The following is a 19,189-nucleotide window of genomic DNA, read 5'->3' as shown; positions in this document are numbered from 1 at the left end:
CGAAGAACAACATCTCAGTCTCCTTGGGGTTTGCCTCCTCAATCTTCTTTTGCAAGTAAAGACAACCGCGCTTATCCTTAGCCACCCAAAATACTATACCCATCAGAGCTCTACTCCTTTCTATCTTTCCCTCTACTTCAACCTCAATCAGGGAAAGGATTATTTGGCAAACACATCCCTTTGATATCATGACAGTAGATTGAGCGACATATTTCCCGTAAGGATCTTGAACAAGCATCAAGAAATTGGGACTGCTAATGATCTCCTTGATAATTTTTGCGGCTTGATCTTCTCCAGCCTCTTTCGAACACTTCTTCACCACATTGCTCCTGTATTTATTAAAGGAGAGGTTGACATAGTTCCTTGCAAGTTTTGCAAATATGTCTGCTTTGGCATGTTGTACATATGGTTCCTTCATTGCTTGTATAAACTACCTAACATAGTTCCCATAACGACTTTCAGAGAGCACAAGTGTGTTGGTAGTAATTTCAGCAACGGGACGATTGACAGGCTCTCCCTGAGAATATCCGAGACAGTGTTTCAATACACCACACCTTGATTTTTCTGTGGCTACATCTAGGCAGCTATTTGCTAATTCATGAAGAATTTGCCTATTATCCTCGTTAGAGAAGATTTTCAAACAATATTGAATTACGTGATTGCCACTCATGTGATTAGTCAAGTGGACAGTGAAGCACCCTAGAACAAACATAAGTCTATATTTTTGCTTTTGGGTGGTCAGATATTCTAGCAATTTCTATATAACATCAGTTCCAGAGGTGTCACAACATATAGTCACGAAGTAGCGCTCATCACAGATCACCAGAAGAAGAATTTGAGTAATCTGATTTGAATTACAAACTCCAAAAAACTTCTGAATGGGTGAATTTCTAAATCGATGTACCATTAACTCGCGAACATGATCTTTCAGCTTGAAGAACAACAACTCAGTCCAATCAGGGTTAGCCTCCTCATTCTTCTTTTGCAAGTAAAGAGAACCGCGCATATCCTTAGCCACCAAAAATACTATATCGCACAGAGCTCTGCTCCACTCTGTCATTCCCTCTACTTCAACCACAATCAGGGTAAGGATTAGTTGGCAAACACATTCCTTTGATACCATGACAACAGATTGAGCGACATATTTACCATAAGGATCTTGAACAAGCATCAAGAAATTGGGACTGTTAATGATCTCCTTGATGATTTGCATGGCTTGATCATCTCCAGCCTCTTTCAAACACTTCTCCACCACATTGCTGATGTATTTATTAAAGAAGAGGCTAACATAGTTCCCTACAAGTTGTGCAAATATGTCTGCGATGGCATGTTGTACATATGGTTCCTTCATTGCTAGTATAAACTGCATAACATAGTTCCCGTAACGACTTTTGGAGAGGACATGTGCGTTGGCAGCAATTTCAGCAACGAGACGATTGACCGGCTCTCCCTGAGAATGTGCGAGACAGTGTTGCAATACATAACACCTAGATTTTTCTGTGGCTATTTCTAGACAGTTATCTACTAATTCATGTAGAATATGCCTATTATCCTCGTCAGAAAAGATTTTCAAACAATATTGAATTACGTGATTACCACTCATGGGTCAAGTGGACAGTCAACCACCCTAGAACAAACATAAGTCTGTATTTTTGCTCTTAGGTGGTTAGATATTCTAGCAATTTCTATATTACACGAGTTCCAGATGTGTCACAACAAATATTCATGAAGTAACACTCATCACAGATCACCAAAAGAAGAATTTGAGTAATCTGATCTGAATTACAAACTCCAAAAAACTTTCGAATGAGTGGATTTCCAAACTGATGTACCATTTACTCGAGAACGTGATCTTTGAGCTCAAAGAACAACATCTCAGCCTCCTCAGGGTTAGGCTCCTCAATCTTCTTTTGCAAGTAAACTCAACCGCGCTCATCCTTAGCCAAAAAAAATACAATACCCCTCAGAGCTCTACTCCACTCTGTCTTTCCCTCTGATTCAACCTCAATCAGGGTAAGGATTATCTAGCAAACACATCCCTTTGATACCATCACAGTAGATTGAGCGACATATTTCCTATAAGGATCTTGAACAAGCATCAAGAAATTGGGACTATTAATGATCTCCTTGATGATTTGCACAGCTTGATCTTCTCCAGCCTCTTTCAAACATTTCTCCACCACATTGCAGCTATATTTATTAAAGAAGAGGCTGACATAGTTCCCTGCAAGTTGTGCAACTATGTCTGCTATGGCATGTTGTACATATGGTTCCTTCATTGCTAGTATAAGCTGCATAACATAGTTCCCATAACGACTTTTGGAGAGGACAAGTGCGTTGGCAGCAATTTCAGCATCGAGATGATTGACAGGCTCTCCTTGAGAAATGCGAGATAGTGTTGCAATACACAACACCTTGATTTTTCTGTGGCTATGTCTTGACAGTTATCTACTAATTCATGTAGAATATGCCTATTATCCTCGCGTAGAAGATTTTCAAACAATATTGAATTACATGATTGCCACTCATGTGATTGGTCAAGTGGGCAGTGAACCACCTTAGAACAAACATAAGTTTGTATTTTTGCTCTTGGGTGGTCAGATACTCTAGCAATTTCTGCATTGCATGAGTTCCATGTGTGTCACAACATATAGTCATGAAGTAACACTCATCACTGATCACCAGAAGAAGAATTTGGGTAATCCAATCTGAATTTAAAACTTAAAAAACCATCTGAATGAGAGAATTTCCAAACTGATGTACCATTAACTCGCGAACATGATCTTTGCGCTCGAAGAACAACATCTCAGACTCCTCAAGGTTAGGCTTCTCATTCTTCTTTTGCAAGTAAAGTCAACCACGCTTATCCTTAGCCACAAAAAATACTATACCCCTTAGAGCTTTGCTCCACTCTGTCTTTCCCTCTACTTCAACGTCAATCAGTGTAACGATTATTTGGCAAATACATCCCTTGGATACCATCATAGCAGATTGAGCGACATATTTCCTATAAGGATCATGAACAAGCATCAAGAAATTGGGCCTGTTAATGATCTCCTTGATGATTTGCGCAGCTTGATCTTTTCCAGCTTTTTTCAAACACTTCTCCACCACATTGCTCCTGTATTTATTAAAGGAGAGGCTGACATAGTTCCCTGCAAGTTGTGAAAATATGTCTACTTTGGCATGTTGTACATATGGTTTCTTCATTGCTAGTATAAACTGCATAACATAGCTCCCATAACGACTTTCAGGGAGGAAAAGTGCGTTGGTAGCAATTTCAGCAATGAGACGATTGACAAGCTCTCCCTGAGAATGCGCGAGGCAGTGTTTCAATACACAACACCCTGATTTTTTTGTGGCTATGTCTAGGTAGTTATCTGCTAATTCATGTAGAATATGCCTATTATCCTCGTGAGATAAGATTTTCAACCAATATTGAATTACGTGATTGCCACTCATGTGATTGGTTAAGTGGACAGTGAACCACCCTAGAACAAACATCAATCCGCATTTTTCCTCTTGGGTGGTCAGATATTCTAGCAATTTCTACATTGCATGAGTTCCAAGTGTGTCACAACATATAGTCATGAAGTAACACACATCACTGATCACCAGGAGAAGAATTTGAATAATCGGATCAGAACTAAAAACTCCAAAAAAACATCCGAATGAGAGAATTTCCAAACTGATGTACCATTAACTCACAAACAGGATATTTGACCTCGAAGAACAACATCTCAATCTCCTCAGGGTTAGGCTCCTCAATCTTCTTTTGCAAGTAAAGATAAACACGTTTATCCTTAGCCACCAAAAATGCTATACCCCTTAGAGCCTTGCTCCACTCTGTCTTTCCCTATGCTACAACCTCAATCAGGGTAAGAACTATTTGGCAAACACATCCCTTTGATACCATCACAGCAGATTGAGTGACGTAATTCCCATAAGGATCTTGAACAAGCATCAAAAAATCGGAACTGTAAATGATCTCCTTGATGATTTCCGCAGCTTGATCTTCTCCAGCCTTTTTCAAACAGTTCTCCACCACATTGCTCCTGTATTTATTAAAGGAGAGACTGACATAGTTCCCTGCAAGTTGTTCAAATATGTCTACTTTGGCATGTTGTACATATGGTTCCTTCGTTGCTAGTATAAACTGCATAACATAGCTCCCATAATAACTTTCAGGGAGGAAAAGTGCGTTCGTAGCAATTTCAGCAATGAGACGATTGACAGGCTCTCCCTAAGAATGCGTGAGGCAGTGTTTCAATACACAACACCCTGACTTTTCTGTGGCTATGTCTAGACAGTTATCTACCTAATTCATGTAGAATATGCCTATTATCCTCGTGAGAGAAGATTTTCGAACAATATTGAATTACGTGATTGCCACTCATGTGATTGGTGAAGTGGACAGTGAACCACCCTAGCACTGACATATGTCTGTATTTTTGCTCTTGGGTGTTCAGATATTCTAGCAATTTCTGCATTGCATGAGTTCTGTGTGTCGCAACATATAGTTGTGAAGTAACGCTTATCACTGATCACCAAAAGAAGAATTTGAATAATCTGATTTGAATTACAAACTCCAAAAACCTTCTAAATGAGAGAATTTCCAAACTAATGTACCATTAACTCGCGAACATGATCTTTGTGCTCGAAGAACAACATCTCAGTCTCCTTGGGGTTAGCCTCCTCAATTTTCTTTTGCAAATAAAGACAACCGCGTTTATCATTAGCCACCAAAAATACTATACCCCTCAGAGCTCTGCTCCTTTCTATCTTTCCCTCTCCTTCAACCTCAATCAGGGTAAGGATTATTTGGCAAACGCATCCCTTTGATACCATCACAGTAGATTGAGAGACATATTTCCCATAAGGATCTTGAACAAGCATCAAGAAATTCTGATTGTTAATGATCTCCTTGATGATTTGCGCGGCTTGATCTTCAAACACTTCTCTATCACATTGCTCCTGTATTTTTTAAAGCAGAGGCTGACATAGTTCCCTGTAAGTCTTGCAAATATGTCTGCTTTGGCATGTTGTACATATGGTTCCTTTATTGCTAGTATAAACTGCATAACATGGTTCCCATAACGACTTTTAGAGAGGACAAGTGCGTTGGCAACAATTTTAGTAATGAGACGATTGACATGCTCTCCCTAAGAATGTGCAAGACAATGTTGCAACATACAACACCCTGATTTTTCTATGGCTATGTCTAGACAGTTATCTGCTAATTCATGTAGAATATGCATATTATCCTCATCAGAGAAGATTTTCAAACAAAGTTGAATGACGTGATTGCCATTCATGTGATTGGTCAAGTGGACAGTGAACCACCCTAGAACAGACATAAGTCTGTATTTTTTCTCTTGGGTGGTTAGATATTCTAGCAATTTCTACATTGCATGAGTTCCATATGTGTCACAACATATAGTCATGAAGTAACGCTCCTCACTGATCACCAGAAGAAGAATTTGAGTAATCTGATCTGAATTACAAACTCTAAAAAACTTCTGATTGGGAGAATTTCCAAATTGATGTACCATTAACTCGCGAACATGATCTTTGAGCTCGAAGAACAACATCTCAGTCTCCTCGATTTTCTTTTGCAAGTAAAGGCAACCGCGCTTATCCTTAGCCACCAAAAATATTATACCCCTCAAAGCTCTGCCGCACTCCGTCTTTCCCTGTGCCTGAACCTCAAATAGGTTTCTATCTTCCACCATATTTGAGTTTGAGGAGTGTTATTATCCCTATATCATGGTGAGCACGGAGATATACCATGTGAACCACCTAAGCCGCCCCTCCTGGCTCTGATACCATGTTATGAGAATAAAGAAACTAAGAGAGAGAGAGAGAGAGAGAGAATATAACTCTCTATATTTCAATAATTAATATGAGTGAATACAAGACTCCTTATATAGGAAAAGGATAAGCGAATATGGTAATGCACAATATAGTAATGCCTAATTTGGTAATATAGATATATCGTAAGTATGATAAATAGACTATATAGTTATTATATTTAACAATTCTAATGCATGTAATTTATTTAATGTATATGAAAAACAGGTGATGCATCATTGCAAATTTTTTGCTCATTGACACATGAATTGCATGATTTATGTAAAATCACACCTTGTACCTTTTGTAAAGCTAAAAGGTTTGAATATGAACCTCCGAGCTTTTGTTGCTATAAAAGAGAAGTAGTGCTTGCAAACCTTGAATTCCCAGAATATCTAAGAACCTTGTTTACTTCTCAAACTATAGAAGTTGTTGAATTTCGTAGACATATACGAGCATATAATAGCATTTTTGCATTCACATCATTTGCCATGAAGTTAGACAAGGAATTGGCAAATTCTAGATGAGGTGTTTATACATTTCATGCATAAGGTCAAATATACTATGATTTGCCAACTTTGATTCCATCTAGTAAGGATCCTTGTTATTTCCAGTTGTACTTTTATGATACAGACAATGAGCTGCAGAATAGATTGAGTAAACTAAACGATGCACCACTTTGTATGGTTGTTGTTGGTAAACTAATTGAGATACTTTCAGAAAATCCTTATGCTCAGTTTTTGCATACTCTAGAACATGTTCCAATTGATACTTTTCAAATCCATATAAGTACAGATGTGAGGTTGGATCAAAAGGTTTACAACTCACCATCAGCTGATCAGGTAGCTACAATTTGGATTGAAGGAAATAACCGAAATGTACCTCATGAATGTGATACTACAATTCACTCAAATTCGGTCCATAAGCATAGAGTGCGACACTATCATGGTTGTTACGATCCATTGCAATACCCATTATTATTTCCTAGAGGAGGGATTGGATGGCATCAAAATATCATTAAAAGAAATAGAGCCAGAGTAGATAATGGTATCATTAACATGCAACAAATTTCAAATATGCATTCATTTACATCAGCTGAAGACATTTTTAGCCAAGAACAAGAAGGTACTTACTCTTTTCTAATGAAATCATTTTTTATTTTTAATATTTTTTATTTTATCATTTTTTATTTTTCATTTTTTTGGATTTTTATGAACAAGACACTAAAGGACTAATAAGAAAATTAATAGAAATGATAAGTTTTGAATAGTCCAAGAACCAAAATAAAAATGAGATATTTGATGAGATTGTCAAAAAATATTTGAACATTCCAATTCACTTTACATCTATGATGAGATTGACATGAAAAGCAACCATAATTACATCCTAAATTTTGCTAATATATAAATACTTTTCTCATTAAAAATACTAAAAATGTTCAGATAACAATTTAATATTAGTTATTTTTTTATACACTAAATTTGATATTTATTATTACTTTTACATTTGTATAAACAGTTTGCAATGAATAGGCAAGAAAAAGTGCATGTTCTGGATTGTTTGAATTCTTTGTGCCTATTTAGTTGTGATTTCATTACATATTTTTCATGTATACTATTATAATGTCTCATTTTTTCTTATTGTAAATTTAATGTTTGGTGCAGATGTTGATGATAGTGGCAGAAAGAATATATCGTGTCGGCAATACTATTTTTATAAATTGCATGTACGAGATGATGACCACTCAATCATCCTACTATCTGGGTGACTATTACAGCAATTTGTTGTCGACATGTATATAAAACTTGAGAGTACAAGGTTGGGCTTTTATTGGAAGAAACAATCAAAAATAAGGGCTGAACTTTACCAAGGGATTGTAGATAGTGTATTATTCGGAGAGAACAGGGGCAACAAAGTGGGAAAAAGAATAGTATTACCAGTATCCTTTGTCGGAGGCCCAAGCGATATGCGCATGAGGTATTTAGATGCTATCTCATTAGTACAGCGGCTTGGAAAGCCAGATCTTCTTATCACAATGACATGTAATCCTGATTGGAAAGAGATTAGGGATTCATTAAAGGAAGGACAGGTAGCACAAGATAGACCTGATTTAACTGCAAGAGTTTTTCAAGCAAAGTTACATGACATACAACAACAACTATTTAAGAAGCACATTTTTGAAAAAGTAGCAGCACACGTTCACGTTATTGAGTTTCAAAAAAAGAGGCCTACCCCATGCACACATGTTAATCATCTTCAAGGCAGATTGCAAGATTACAAATCCAGATGATTATGACAAAATTGTTTGTGCAGAAATTCCAGATCCAGAAAAGTTTCCTGATTTATATGAAAAGGTTGCTAAACATATGATGCATGGGCCCTGTGGAATTTTGAATCAAAAAAATCCTTGTATGCGCGAAGGGAAATGCAAAAATCATTATCCCCGCTCTTTTTCACCGAAAACAATGCAAGGCAAAGACAATTATCGAATTTATAAGAGAAGTGAAGAAAGTTTTACTATTAATGTGCAGAATGCTGTTTTGGATAATAGATGGATGGTACCTTATAATCCTTATCTTTTGAGTCGATATAATTGTCATATTAATGTTAAGATATGCTTAGGGGTGAAAGCAATTAAGTGTCTTTATAAATACATTTATAAGGGCCATGACAAGATTGTAGTCAACATTAGTCAAAATGATGAAGATATCATTATTGATTAAATACAACAATTCCAAGATGCTCAGTGGGTATCAGCACAAGAAGCCATATATGGAGGATATTTGAATTTGATCTAAATGAAATATACCCAGCAATTATAAATTTGCAACTACATTTGCCAACCAATCAATTTGTCTCCTATTGGGAAAACCAAGACTTGGAGAACATTATTTATTCTAAAACAGCTTCAAAAACAATGCTTACAGAACTTTTTACATTTTGTTTGAATGATAAACAGAAAAGGCAATATTTATAGAGAATTCCCAGAGCATTTTTTACGGAACAAACAAGGGAAGCATTGGAAAGAAAGGAAAACAATACAGGTTATTGGTCGTATAAATGGAGCAAACCCATCTGAAGTTAAGATATATTACTTGAGGCTTTTGTTAAACCATGTTAGGAGTCCAACGTCTTTTGCTGATTTATTAAGCTGTAATGGTATTCAATTCTCTTCATTTAAAGAAGCTCCTCAAAAGAGAGGATTGTTTCAAGGAGATGATTGGATATTAGATTGTTTAGTTGAAGCTTCTTCTTTTCAAATGCCATTAGCTTTGCATAGGCTTTTTGCAACTATTTTAGTATATTGTCAACCTGGTGATGTAAGAAAGTTATGGGATGCAACTTTTGAAGCTATGTTTGAAGATTTTTCATACATTGAAGGCCTCACTGTTGAGCCACGACAGTTACAAACACTTAAAAGTGTTGAATATTTCTTAGATAGCATGGGAAGAAGTATAAATGATTATGACTTACCAGTTTTGAAGACAAATATACTGGGATTGGAAATAATGAAAAAAAGGGAAGTACTTGATGAATTGGCTATACAAAATCCTTTAGAAGATTGTTTAGCATCGACAACTTTAAATGAAAAGAAAAAGAATGCATATAACATTAGACTTGATCATGTCATCTGTAACAAGAATGGCATTTTTGTTTTTTATTGATGGACCGGGAGGAATTGGTAAGACTTATTTGTATCATGCTCTACTAGGTACAATCAGGTCAAAAGGGTTGATTGCCACTGCAACTGCGACATCAAGTGTAGCTGCTTCAATCATGCTTGGTGGACGAACATCTGATTCCAGATTAAAAATGTCGATTGATTTAAATGAATCAAGTGTATGTAATATACCTAAATATAGTGGCACTGCAGAATTGTTATGGAGAGCAAAGTTAATTATATGGGATGAGGCACCAATGGCAAAACGATGGGCTGTTGAAGCATTGGATAGAAGCTTGAAAGATGTTATGATTGCCAATATGTTATTTGGAAGTAAGGAAGTTGTATTTGGAGGAGACTTCTGTCAAGTTCTTCCTGTTGTGCCACGAGGTACAAGAGCTAAAATAGTAAATGCAAGTCTTGTTAAATCATATATTTGGCCCTAAATTCAGAAACTAAATCTATCAACTAATATGTGAGCACAATTTGTCTCAGCATTTAGTGACTTTCTTCTATGTGTTGGAAATGGTGATGAACCAACAAAAATGAAGACATGATAGAAATCCCAAAAGAAATGCTTATTAACCATGGAGATAGTAGTTGTTGTGAAAGTAGCTTAATGGAAACCATGTTCCCATTACTTGAAGAAAATGCATACTCAACAGAACACACACCCAAGCGTGCTATCCTAGCTACAAGGAATGAATCAGTTGACATGCTCAATGAGAAACTTGTATCAAACTTTCGAGGTAAAGATTGGAGATATTCCAGTTATGATAAGGCAATTGATGATACTCATAATTATTATCCACAGGAGTTCCTTAATACATTAATTCTAGATGGACTTCCCCCACATGAATTAGTTCTTAAACTTAATTGCCCCATAATATTGTTGAGAAATTTGAATCCATCAGATGGCGTATGTAATGGGACAAGAATGGTATGTAAAGGTTTTGAGCCAAATATAATTCATGCAGAAATAACTTCAGGACAACATGCTGGAAAACAGGTTCTATTCCCTAGAATTCCACTCTTACCAGTTGAGAATGATTCTTATCCTTTTCAATTCAAGCGTACACAATTTCCAATTCGTTTGTGTTTTGCAATGACGATAAACAAGGCAAAAGGACAAACTATACCCTATGTAGGAGTATATTTACCTGTACACATGCTCTCTCATAGCCAACTATATGTTGCATTATCTCATGGAACTTCAATGGGAACAACTAGAATCCTTATTAAAATGGAATCAGAAAAAAAAGTTCAAAGGAATTGCACAAAAAATGTAGTCTACAAAGAAGTTTTGATTTCATGAAGGTACATTCACATATCCCAATTTGAAGTTGAAAGTGTATTTTCTGAAACAGAACCAAACTGGGATGTCTTGTTTGATCGTATCAAATCTTGACTTATTTTTTGACATAAGCTGAAACAAGAGTTATCGAATCTATCTATGACTGATCTATTGTATTGTCAACATGATTTGGTGTCCCTGCTATGATTTTCATATGGAGCAGTGGCTTGAAGGATCAATGGCAGCCCATGGCTGCTACTGTGAGTTGTTGTACGGTTGCTACCATGATTTGAATGGAAGGGAAGGGCAGGGGAAGCCTTTAGTTTATTGATGTATATTTTGTGGTTGTTCGCATTGTTAATTTTGAATAGGGAGTTATACATCTACATTTTCTCCAGAATCAAACATTTGTAAGTTTTTTTGCCTTGGAATTCAATAATGTTAATTCATGTACTGCATATGTTTGCCAACATTAATGTAACACGTCATTTAAAAATTGTTTTGTTGTACTTCATTTGTTCTAAGATGGAATTGAACAATTGACGCATGGAAAGAAAGGTATTGGCAACCTCATGTTCATTCCTGTAAAGAGTAAACTCTTGGTGGAGGCACATGGCTCATTCTTCTTTCCTAACAAGTTCGTTGACATGCTCGGGAATTGAAGGCAATTACCATGTGCAGCCATTTGTGCTGCTTCCCTGAGATCTTGATAGTATTAAGTATATGGCCTTTTCTATACATGTCAACTAAGGTCATGTTTGTTTGGGTAGACATCAGCTTGGGATTGGACTAATAGTCCAATAAAATTATTAATCCGATGTTTGGTTAAACAATTGAAGTAGGAATTAATTATTTTAAACTTGACTATTAGTTAAGATAGGATACATAATCCAACAAATTTATAGTCCTAGGACTATTAGTCATGGGAATGCTAATCCAGTCCGCCCAAACAAACATGGCCTAAATTTGTTCATAATCAGGATTAAAATGCAATTCTTAAATGTTGGAATCAGTGTGTGTTTAATGGAGCACAATCCCAATTGGATGAGCTTCGTGAATTGATAAAGGTCAGGATTGTATCATGGATTAAGTATCATTTGTTTTTTTATCTAGTTCTTGTTATATAGCTAGTTTAAACATATCAAAATTTGGTTTTTGCTGTAATTGTTGATTCTAAAAACCATTTTATATCAGCATTTTTAATTGACCTTGCAATTTCCATTCATTTCAACTGCATAATTTTTAATTGACCTTACAAAGGCATATGATATTATTGTTCACAGAAATAATATTTGCAAAAACTCCAAAGCATGTATCATAGAATTTTCCTTTACATTAAAATATTTAAAGTATAATATCTAATATAATTTATCGTTTATTATTATTATTTTTACTCTAAATTTAAAATTAAAAAATATATTTTTGCAATTATAGTTCATGTCTATCGTAAATGGTTCAATGTTTGTGTTTAAATCCATAACCTGTTACATAATCACTGCTGGAAATTAGGCTTTTAGTGGCGTTTTAAAAACGCCGCTATAGATATAAAAAACGCCACTAATTGTTTTTGTGGCGTTTAGTACCAAACGTCGAAGATGCGGTAGTCGCTATAGCTTTATGACGCTTTAAAAGCGTCACTATATTTTTAGTAAACGCCGCCAAATGTCTTTTAGTGACATTTTCAAAACGCCGTCATATCTTTTTAAAAAAATTAATTTTAAAGTTTTGGTGGCGTTTCTCAAAATGCCATGATATCCTCTCTCTTTTTTTTTCTTTTTTTTTTTTAAGATTGTCCTAATTTTATGTGATTGAAACAATTTTAAAAAATAATTTTCTAAAAAGAGTTTACGAAATTTATAAAATTAAACAAAGAAATTATAGATGGCTTATCAAAAGTCAAAACTTAAGAGTTGCAATAGAACTTCCATTAATTAAATAAACATTCCATTGTTGTGTCCATGATCGTGACCGTCTAAGTCATTACTGGTGAACCCCACTACTTCAAGAAAGGGAGTCATGAAACAAGATTCAACAATATAAAGAGTATTGGTTTAGCAAACAAATACGTAATGCTGTTTGCAAGATGGAAGCTATTGAGGATATGAATGCAAACCTAGAGAATCCCAACAAGTGGAGAGGAAGACACATCACCGAGGATGTGAATTGCAACGGTAGACATAGCCATACTTGGTTTAACACAATGGAGACATACGTAATTCACCGAACCCTGCAATAGTGAATGTATAGAATGTTATTACTAAGTTTAACCAAACTTGCAATGGGGAAAAAAATAAATAATACAAATCTTATTTCCATTAGATGTAGGGTGCACTACATCTACTAATACAAATCTTATTTCCAATATCAAAGAACAACCCTGCACTTAAAAAAAAAAAAAGGGTGATTAGTAAATGAAACAGAATTACCTTATGGAAAAAAACAGAGATCTTTAGCCATTAAAAAAAGTGAGGAAAAGAGCTTTTTATGCAGAGCCCAAATTCTTACCTACTCCAATCCCAAAAATAAGACAAAATAAATTAACAAAAACTAGATGCAGAACTTTCATTTGTGAAGAAAAAGATGTCAAAAATGTGCAGCCACCAATTTTTCTATAGAATTAAACAATTACTATTTACAAACCATGAGGCCTATGCTATCTCCTCCATAGACCTGATCAATGTTCCTTGAAACCTTCAAGAGACCAAAGTCAAATTAGGCAAAAAACATTTTGTAACAAAGTCTATGCAAGAAAATAGATAAATCCATTTGAAATAAATAGACCATAAAAATCAGAGAAAAACAAGGCCATTAAAGTTTCATGAAAACAATACCAATTCCTTGCTAAGTTCAACATCAGCTTCGTAGCTACTCTGCTTGCCTTGGCTACTCCCACAAAAGACACAAATACTCTTGAACACACAAAGATATATACACACATAGCTAATACACACAAACTTAACTTAACAAGATATCATAACATTAAAAACAAAACTTAACTTCCATCATTTCTTATTGCACTTTGTATATTGTTCATGTTGGATATGATGTACAAAAAATTCACACCAATTTATATTTCTGTTATGTGATTTGTCTAAATAAGCATAAACTGTTATTAACTCATTGCCTGTAGTGTATATTAACCATAACCTGATAGGTGTCGTTACAATAAAGACTCAAAATTTAAAAAAACTAGTCCCAATAAATTAAACTATGTACAAAAAGCATACACCATAAAATAAAAGCAAATATAGATGAGGGAAAAGGGGTATATGAAGATGGATACCATACATAAAGATGAACAGCTGGAACAAAGAAAAATCATAAAGGTAAAGGCCCCTGTTTCACAAAGAATAAATTCTGCATCCACTAATAGCAAAAACACAGAATGAGCAATATAAACTGCTATGAAAATCTGTCTACATTGTTTTGGTCAAGAATAGGAAGCCTTGCAATAGAAACTTAGAGCAAACATCAAAGGTAGTTAAAATATGAACAATGCTAAAATGCTAATATTGTATCAACAAATTCATGAGGAAGCAATCACTCAAGTTCAACATCATAGCATTACAGATTGAATTCACGATTTGATAACTATAAATTCATATTCGAATGAACACATGGATTCAAATTCAAATCTCTCACAACAAAATTATAATTAAATATGAACTTCATGAGCAGAGAGAGAATTTACTACATTAAATCGCAAGGGGCAAGTCAGGCAAGAGGAGAGTTGATCCAAACCCCAGGAGGAGATTCAACGTTGTAAACCCTAGGAGAAGAATCGACCGAAGGAATAGAGAGAGAGAGAGAGAGAGAGAGAGAGAGAAGAATCGATGAAACTGAGATTGGCTTCAAATCGAAATCATGCAGATGGTTAGTAGACGATGCAGATGGTGGTGGCGGTGGCGGTGGCGGTGGCGGTGGAGCTTCGAAATCAAAATCATTCTGAGATTGGATCGACCGAATGATGAATCATCGAGCTAAAAAAGGTTGAATCGAGTTGAAGGAGCAGAAGGACTTAGAGAGAGAGAGAGAGAGAGAGCGAGCGAGTCAGATTTGGGGGATCGATTTCTCTGAGACTGTAGAGTTTCTCAGATTGAAATAAGTTGGTGAGAGATTTGAGGGTTTGGAGAGAGAAACACTGTTAACACATTTGAAGGCGCTTTTTAAACGACTTCTATTACTTAAAACGGTGCCGCTTTAATTAAAACAAAATTCGATGTTTACAAAACGTCGTTAAATATTATAAATAGTGGCGTTTAAAAAAACGCCGTTAAATCATATATTTCCTATAGTGAATGTATGGGTTTCAATCAAAAATCTTTTATATTTTATTATTTATATATAAATAAATAATACAAGTATTCAATTTAAAACAATATTGATTAACCAAACATTGTTTGATTTCAAACTATAATTGCAAAAACACATCTTCAAAGTGCACCTTTCTCTCTCATATGAAACACGAGGTCATACAAAACACTTAAATATATTGATGACAAAAAAATTAGAAGGTTTTAGATTTAAACTCATATAGTATGTAAAAGGTTTTATAGTTAAACACAAACAGTGAAATGTTTACAATAAAGAAAACAATGTTTATAATTTGGAAAATATACTAAAAATGTTAAAACTTTGCAATTTCCATCTATTTCAACTGTATATTTTATTATTTATAAGTATAATATAATTTCCAATTCATTATTATTTTTATTCTACCTTTAAAATTTATAAAATTATTTTAGCCGTTAAACTTGTATTATAGAAATTTCATTCATATTTAAATATTTATAAGTATAACATAATATAATTTGTTGTTATTATTATTATTATTCTAAAAATCTTAAAAATCTATTTTTTCCAATTATAATTTCAAATCAAACATCTTTGTGTGAACCCAGATGTATCATCTTCCTGTTTGGTGATAGAGGCATTTAAGCAATCATAATTGACTTTAAATACATTAGTAGAATTCGAATTTTTTAAAGGATCATAAAATCGAAAAGTTTTGGATTTAAACACAAATACTAAACCATTTGTAAAATCTAAAAGGTTTTGGATTTAAATACAAGTAGTGAACAGTTTATAATACTCGTGAAGTCCTCTATAAATAGACTCCCCCTCTCCTATTTTTTTCATCATCAAAACACATAAAACAAAGACTTCGGATCTTGTTTGCAACAGTTGTGCATTGTGGATTTCACTGTTCTCATTATTCTCGATCTCAAGATGCATGCATCTCTTCACAAGCTATCTTCATACCCTTTCTCTTTGTTTTGATGTTATGATTTTCTAAACTGTTATTACATCTCTTTGTTTTGATGTTTTGATTTTACAAACTGTTAGAAAATCTGTCAAATTAGGATTAGTCTTAATTTCTTGTCTTACATATTGTTTTGTCCTCAATTCTGTAAAGCCAACTCCAAAAAAAAAAAAAAAAAAAAAAAAAAAAAAAAAAAAAAAAAAACCAAACTCCTATGTACATCGTTGAACATGATCATCATGGGGGTAAATTGGGCTAGGATCTATATATAAAAATTAAAAAAAAAATTTACACAAACAATAATACATGTGAGGCAACAAAATAGTTAGGGGAAATAAAAAAAATTCATTATTCGACCATTATAATAACAAAAATTTTGACTCTCACAATATGGGTGTTTCGCGCAATATCAACTCCAATTTCCATTAATCCGTTTGATTAGTTGAATGAGTTTAGTTTTTTTTTTTGGGAGGGGGGGGAATACAATGGGTTTCATTACTAAAAAAAATTCAAGACAAAAAATTGTATGAAAATTGAGTTATATAATATTTTTATTTGATTCAAAATCACTTTGTAAAATCAAATTTTAAAACAAACTAATGTTGAAATAAAAATACTTAACACTTCAATTATATAACCTATAGCAATCATATAATACAAACAAAAATATAATATGTCACTACCAAATATATATATAAATAAAACTATAGCAACCATATTAAACAAAATAAAATATAAGAATAAAACAACCAATTCCAATCTCTCTAAATTTTCAAGTTTTCTTCATTAATGTATAATAAACATATAAATATTTGGAGTGATTATAAAAATTTTATTAATTTAAATTATAATCTTCTAATTTGTTTTCAATTTAAATCATTTGTTTACTTTTGTTAATCAAAACAAATAAATAAAAAAAGTTTACAACAGGCACCGCCAATTAGGTGTGGATGCAATATAATACAATTTTATGTTCATTATTATTTTTATTCTACCTTTAAAATTTTTAAAATTATTTTAGCCATTAAACTTGTATTATAGAATTTCATTCATATTTAAATATTTATAAGTATAACATAATATAATTTGTTGTTATTATTATTCTTATTGTAACTTAAAATTTAAAAAATCAATTTTTCCAATTATAATTTCAAATCAAACAGGTTTGTGTGACTAAAGGCGTATCCTCTTCTTGTTTGGTGATAGAGGCTTTTAAGCAATCAAAATTGACTTTAAATACATTAGTGGAATTCCAATTTTTTAAAGGACTATAAAATTTAAAAAGTTTTGGATTTAAACACAAATACTAAACCATTTATAATACTCCTGAAGTCCTATATAAATAGACTCTCTGTAGACACCCCATTTTTGACCGACCTTAAGACTCAGACGTTACCGATTGAGCGCTTGGTGATGTTGCATGTCGTGCTCGTTCAGAGGTTTCAGAATCTCGGCTGCGAGCCTTGCCTCCGGACTTCCGGTCTCTTTCATGTTTTGCCTCAGTTTGCGAACCAGGCTCTGTTTTCTCTGTTTTCTCTTCCCGAAGGGAGGGAGAGGTCTCGTAGATCATCTCTCAGTGGCCGTAGGCTACGTTTCGTGGTCGTAGGCCATTTTGCCCGTTTGGAGTCCGGTTTCCGATTTTTCGGAGCCATTGGTCGTGTGCCTCGGTTCGGGACCGCTTAACCACCTCTGTTTGCTCCAGTTTTTGGCATGCATCTTATTTGCTCCCTTTTGAAGGACACTGAGGTCCGAAAACCAACTTCGTGGTCGAACACCACTTCCAGTGTCTAACAGTCAGTTTTCGGGGCCTCGGGCTGCGCATTTCGGCCCCCAAACCTTCATTTTGCATCGGTTTGGGTTTATTTTTGGCAAGGACCTCTGTTTCTTTGTTAAGAAGGTCGTAGAAGGGTGGGAGGCTAGTAATTGTTCTGACAACCAGTTTTATTCCTCCATCGCCCTCCGTCGCTCGTTTTTCTCACTAGAAAGCCAATGTTGACCACCCTAAGGCCACTTTTTCCAGCCCTAAACCACATATTTATGTTGTACACACCTAGGAGGCCACCAATATCACATGGCCGGCCAGTAATTGTGTTTAACCCTTTTGAACCCCTCCTAAAAGTGGCCTTTTCTCTCTCCTGGTTCATTCTCTCCAGTTTTTGACCACATGGTTGTGTTGTGCACACATAAGAGGCCCTCTTTTTGGCATGTCCGGCCATTAATCTTCATTGACCCTTTTGACCCTTGGCCGACCGGCCACCTAAACCCTAGGAAACCGGCCGGCCATGATCCTCTCTCCAGGTACTTTACAGAAATGCCCTCTGTTTCCCCCCAGATTTTGTATCCGGGGGGGCCAACTTTTGGGGGGAAACTTGAATTCCATTCCCCCCATTTTCCCTCCTCTTTTGCCTATATATCCAGGCCCTCCAGCTCCCATTAGGGAGGTTAGAAATTTTGGTTTGGAGCTCTTACATTGTATCTCTCTCTCTCTACACTCCAACCCTCAAAACCTCCCAAACCCTACACCATTTCTACACCACCACCTAGCACCATACCACCACCATCCATTCCAGCCACTTGGAGCTGTTTCCAGAGCTAAGGAGCCTCCAAACTTGGTCCAAGAGTTGTCAAAGATTTGGTCTTCAAGGGTAAGTCTTCGCCTCCCTCTTTCTTGCCTTATTTTGCTCAATATATTAGCCATACTTGCTTGCATATTTGGGCTCCGACCCTAACTGAAAATAGCATTATTTTGAGGTCTTTTTCATGTTTGTTTTAGGGTCCTTCCATGTTTAAGGTCTCTAGCAACCACTTGCTTCTTTACCTCTCTTGTATGCCTCTTTCTTGCATAGTATTTTAGGCCTATTTGTAAACTGTTTTGAGTTTGGTTATGAACTGAAAAGTGGCTTATTTTGAGCCCTTCTTCAACATTGTTGAAGGGATCTTCACTATTTGAGGCTTCCTTTTGTCACTTGCCACTTTATCCCTCTTTTGGCCTTATTTTTGCATGTTTTGTTAGCCCCTTGTTCTTGTATCTTTGGGCTCTAGTCCAAACTGTAAATAGCCTTATTTTGACCCCCTCTTCATGTTTGATCAAGGGACCTTTGCTGTTTGAAGCTCCCTTTTT

At 35.0% G+C, this 19,189-nt stretch overlaps 2 protein-coding genes across 2 annotated transcripts; both read left to right on the top strand.

Moving 5' to 3' along the window:
* Positions 1-5,947: 5,947 nt before the first annotated feature.
* Positions 5,948-10,068, top strand: LOC145799743 (uncharacterized). The gene is made up of 8 exons (XM_082889374.1): positions 5,948-5,980; positions 6,465-6,975; positions 7,515-7,576; positions 7,856-8,053; positions 8,164-8,204; positions 8,810-9,483; positions 9,563-9,901; positions 10,007-10,068. Exons 1-8 carry the CDS (start codon positions 5,948-5,950, stop codon positions 10,066-10,068), a joined length of 1,920 nt encoding a protein of 639 aa, XP_082745500.1.
* Positions 10,065-11,136, top strand: LOC145799742 (uncharacterized). Its single transcript, XM_082889373.1, has 2 exons — positions 10,065-10,451; positions 11,029-11,136. Exons 1-2 carry the CDS (start codon positions 10,065-10,067, stop codon positions 11,134-11,136), a joined length of 495 nt encoding a protein of 164 aa, XP_082745499.1.
* The last annotated feature ends 8,053 nt before the right edge of the window (positions 11,137-19,189 follow it).

Source organism: Camellia sinensis, chromosome 9 (assembly GCF_055761805.1).
Source record: "Camellia sinensis isolate YWXY chromosome 9, ASM5576180v1, whole genome shotgun sequence".
Lineage (NCBI taxonomy): Eukaryota > Viridiplantae > Streptophyta > Magnoliopsida > Ericales > Theaceae > Camellia > Camellia sinensis.
Note: the sequence above shows the minus strand (reverse complement) of the source record. Positions and strands in the feature narration are given on the sequence as shown.

Excerpts from the sequence above, each read along its gene's own strand:
- LOC145799742 (XM_082889373.1), top strand. The coding sequence starts at position 10,065 with ATGATAGAAATCCCAAAAGAAATGCTTATTAACCATGGAGATAGTAGT. Across the intron at positions 10,452-11,028 it reads TATGTAATGGGACAAGAATG|TGGCTTGAAGGATCAATGGC; the intron begins GTATGTAAAGGT and ends CATATGGAGCAG.
- LOC145799743 (XM_082889374.1), top strand. The coding sequence starts at position 5,948 with ATGGTAATGCACAATATAGTAATGCCTAATTTG. Across the intron at positions 8,054-8,163 it reads AAGTAGCAGCACACGTTCAC|AAATTCCAGATCCAGAAAAG; the intron begins GTTATTGAGTTT and ends TTGTTTGTGCAG. Across the intron at positions 8,205-8,809 it reads TTCCTGATTTATATGAAAAG|AAAAGGCAATATTTATAGAG; the intron begins GTTGCTAAACAT and ends AATGATAAACAG.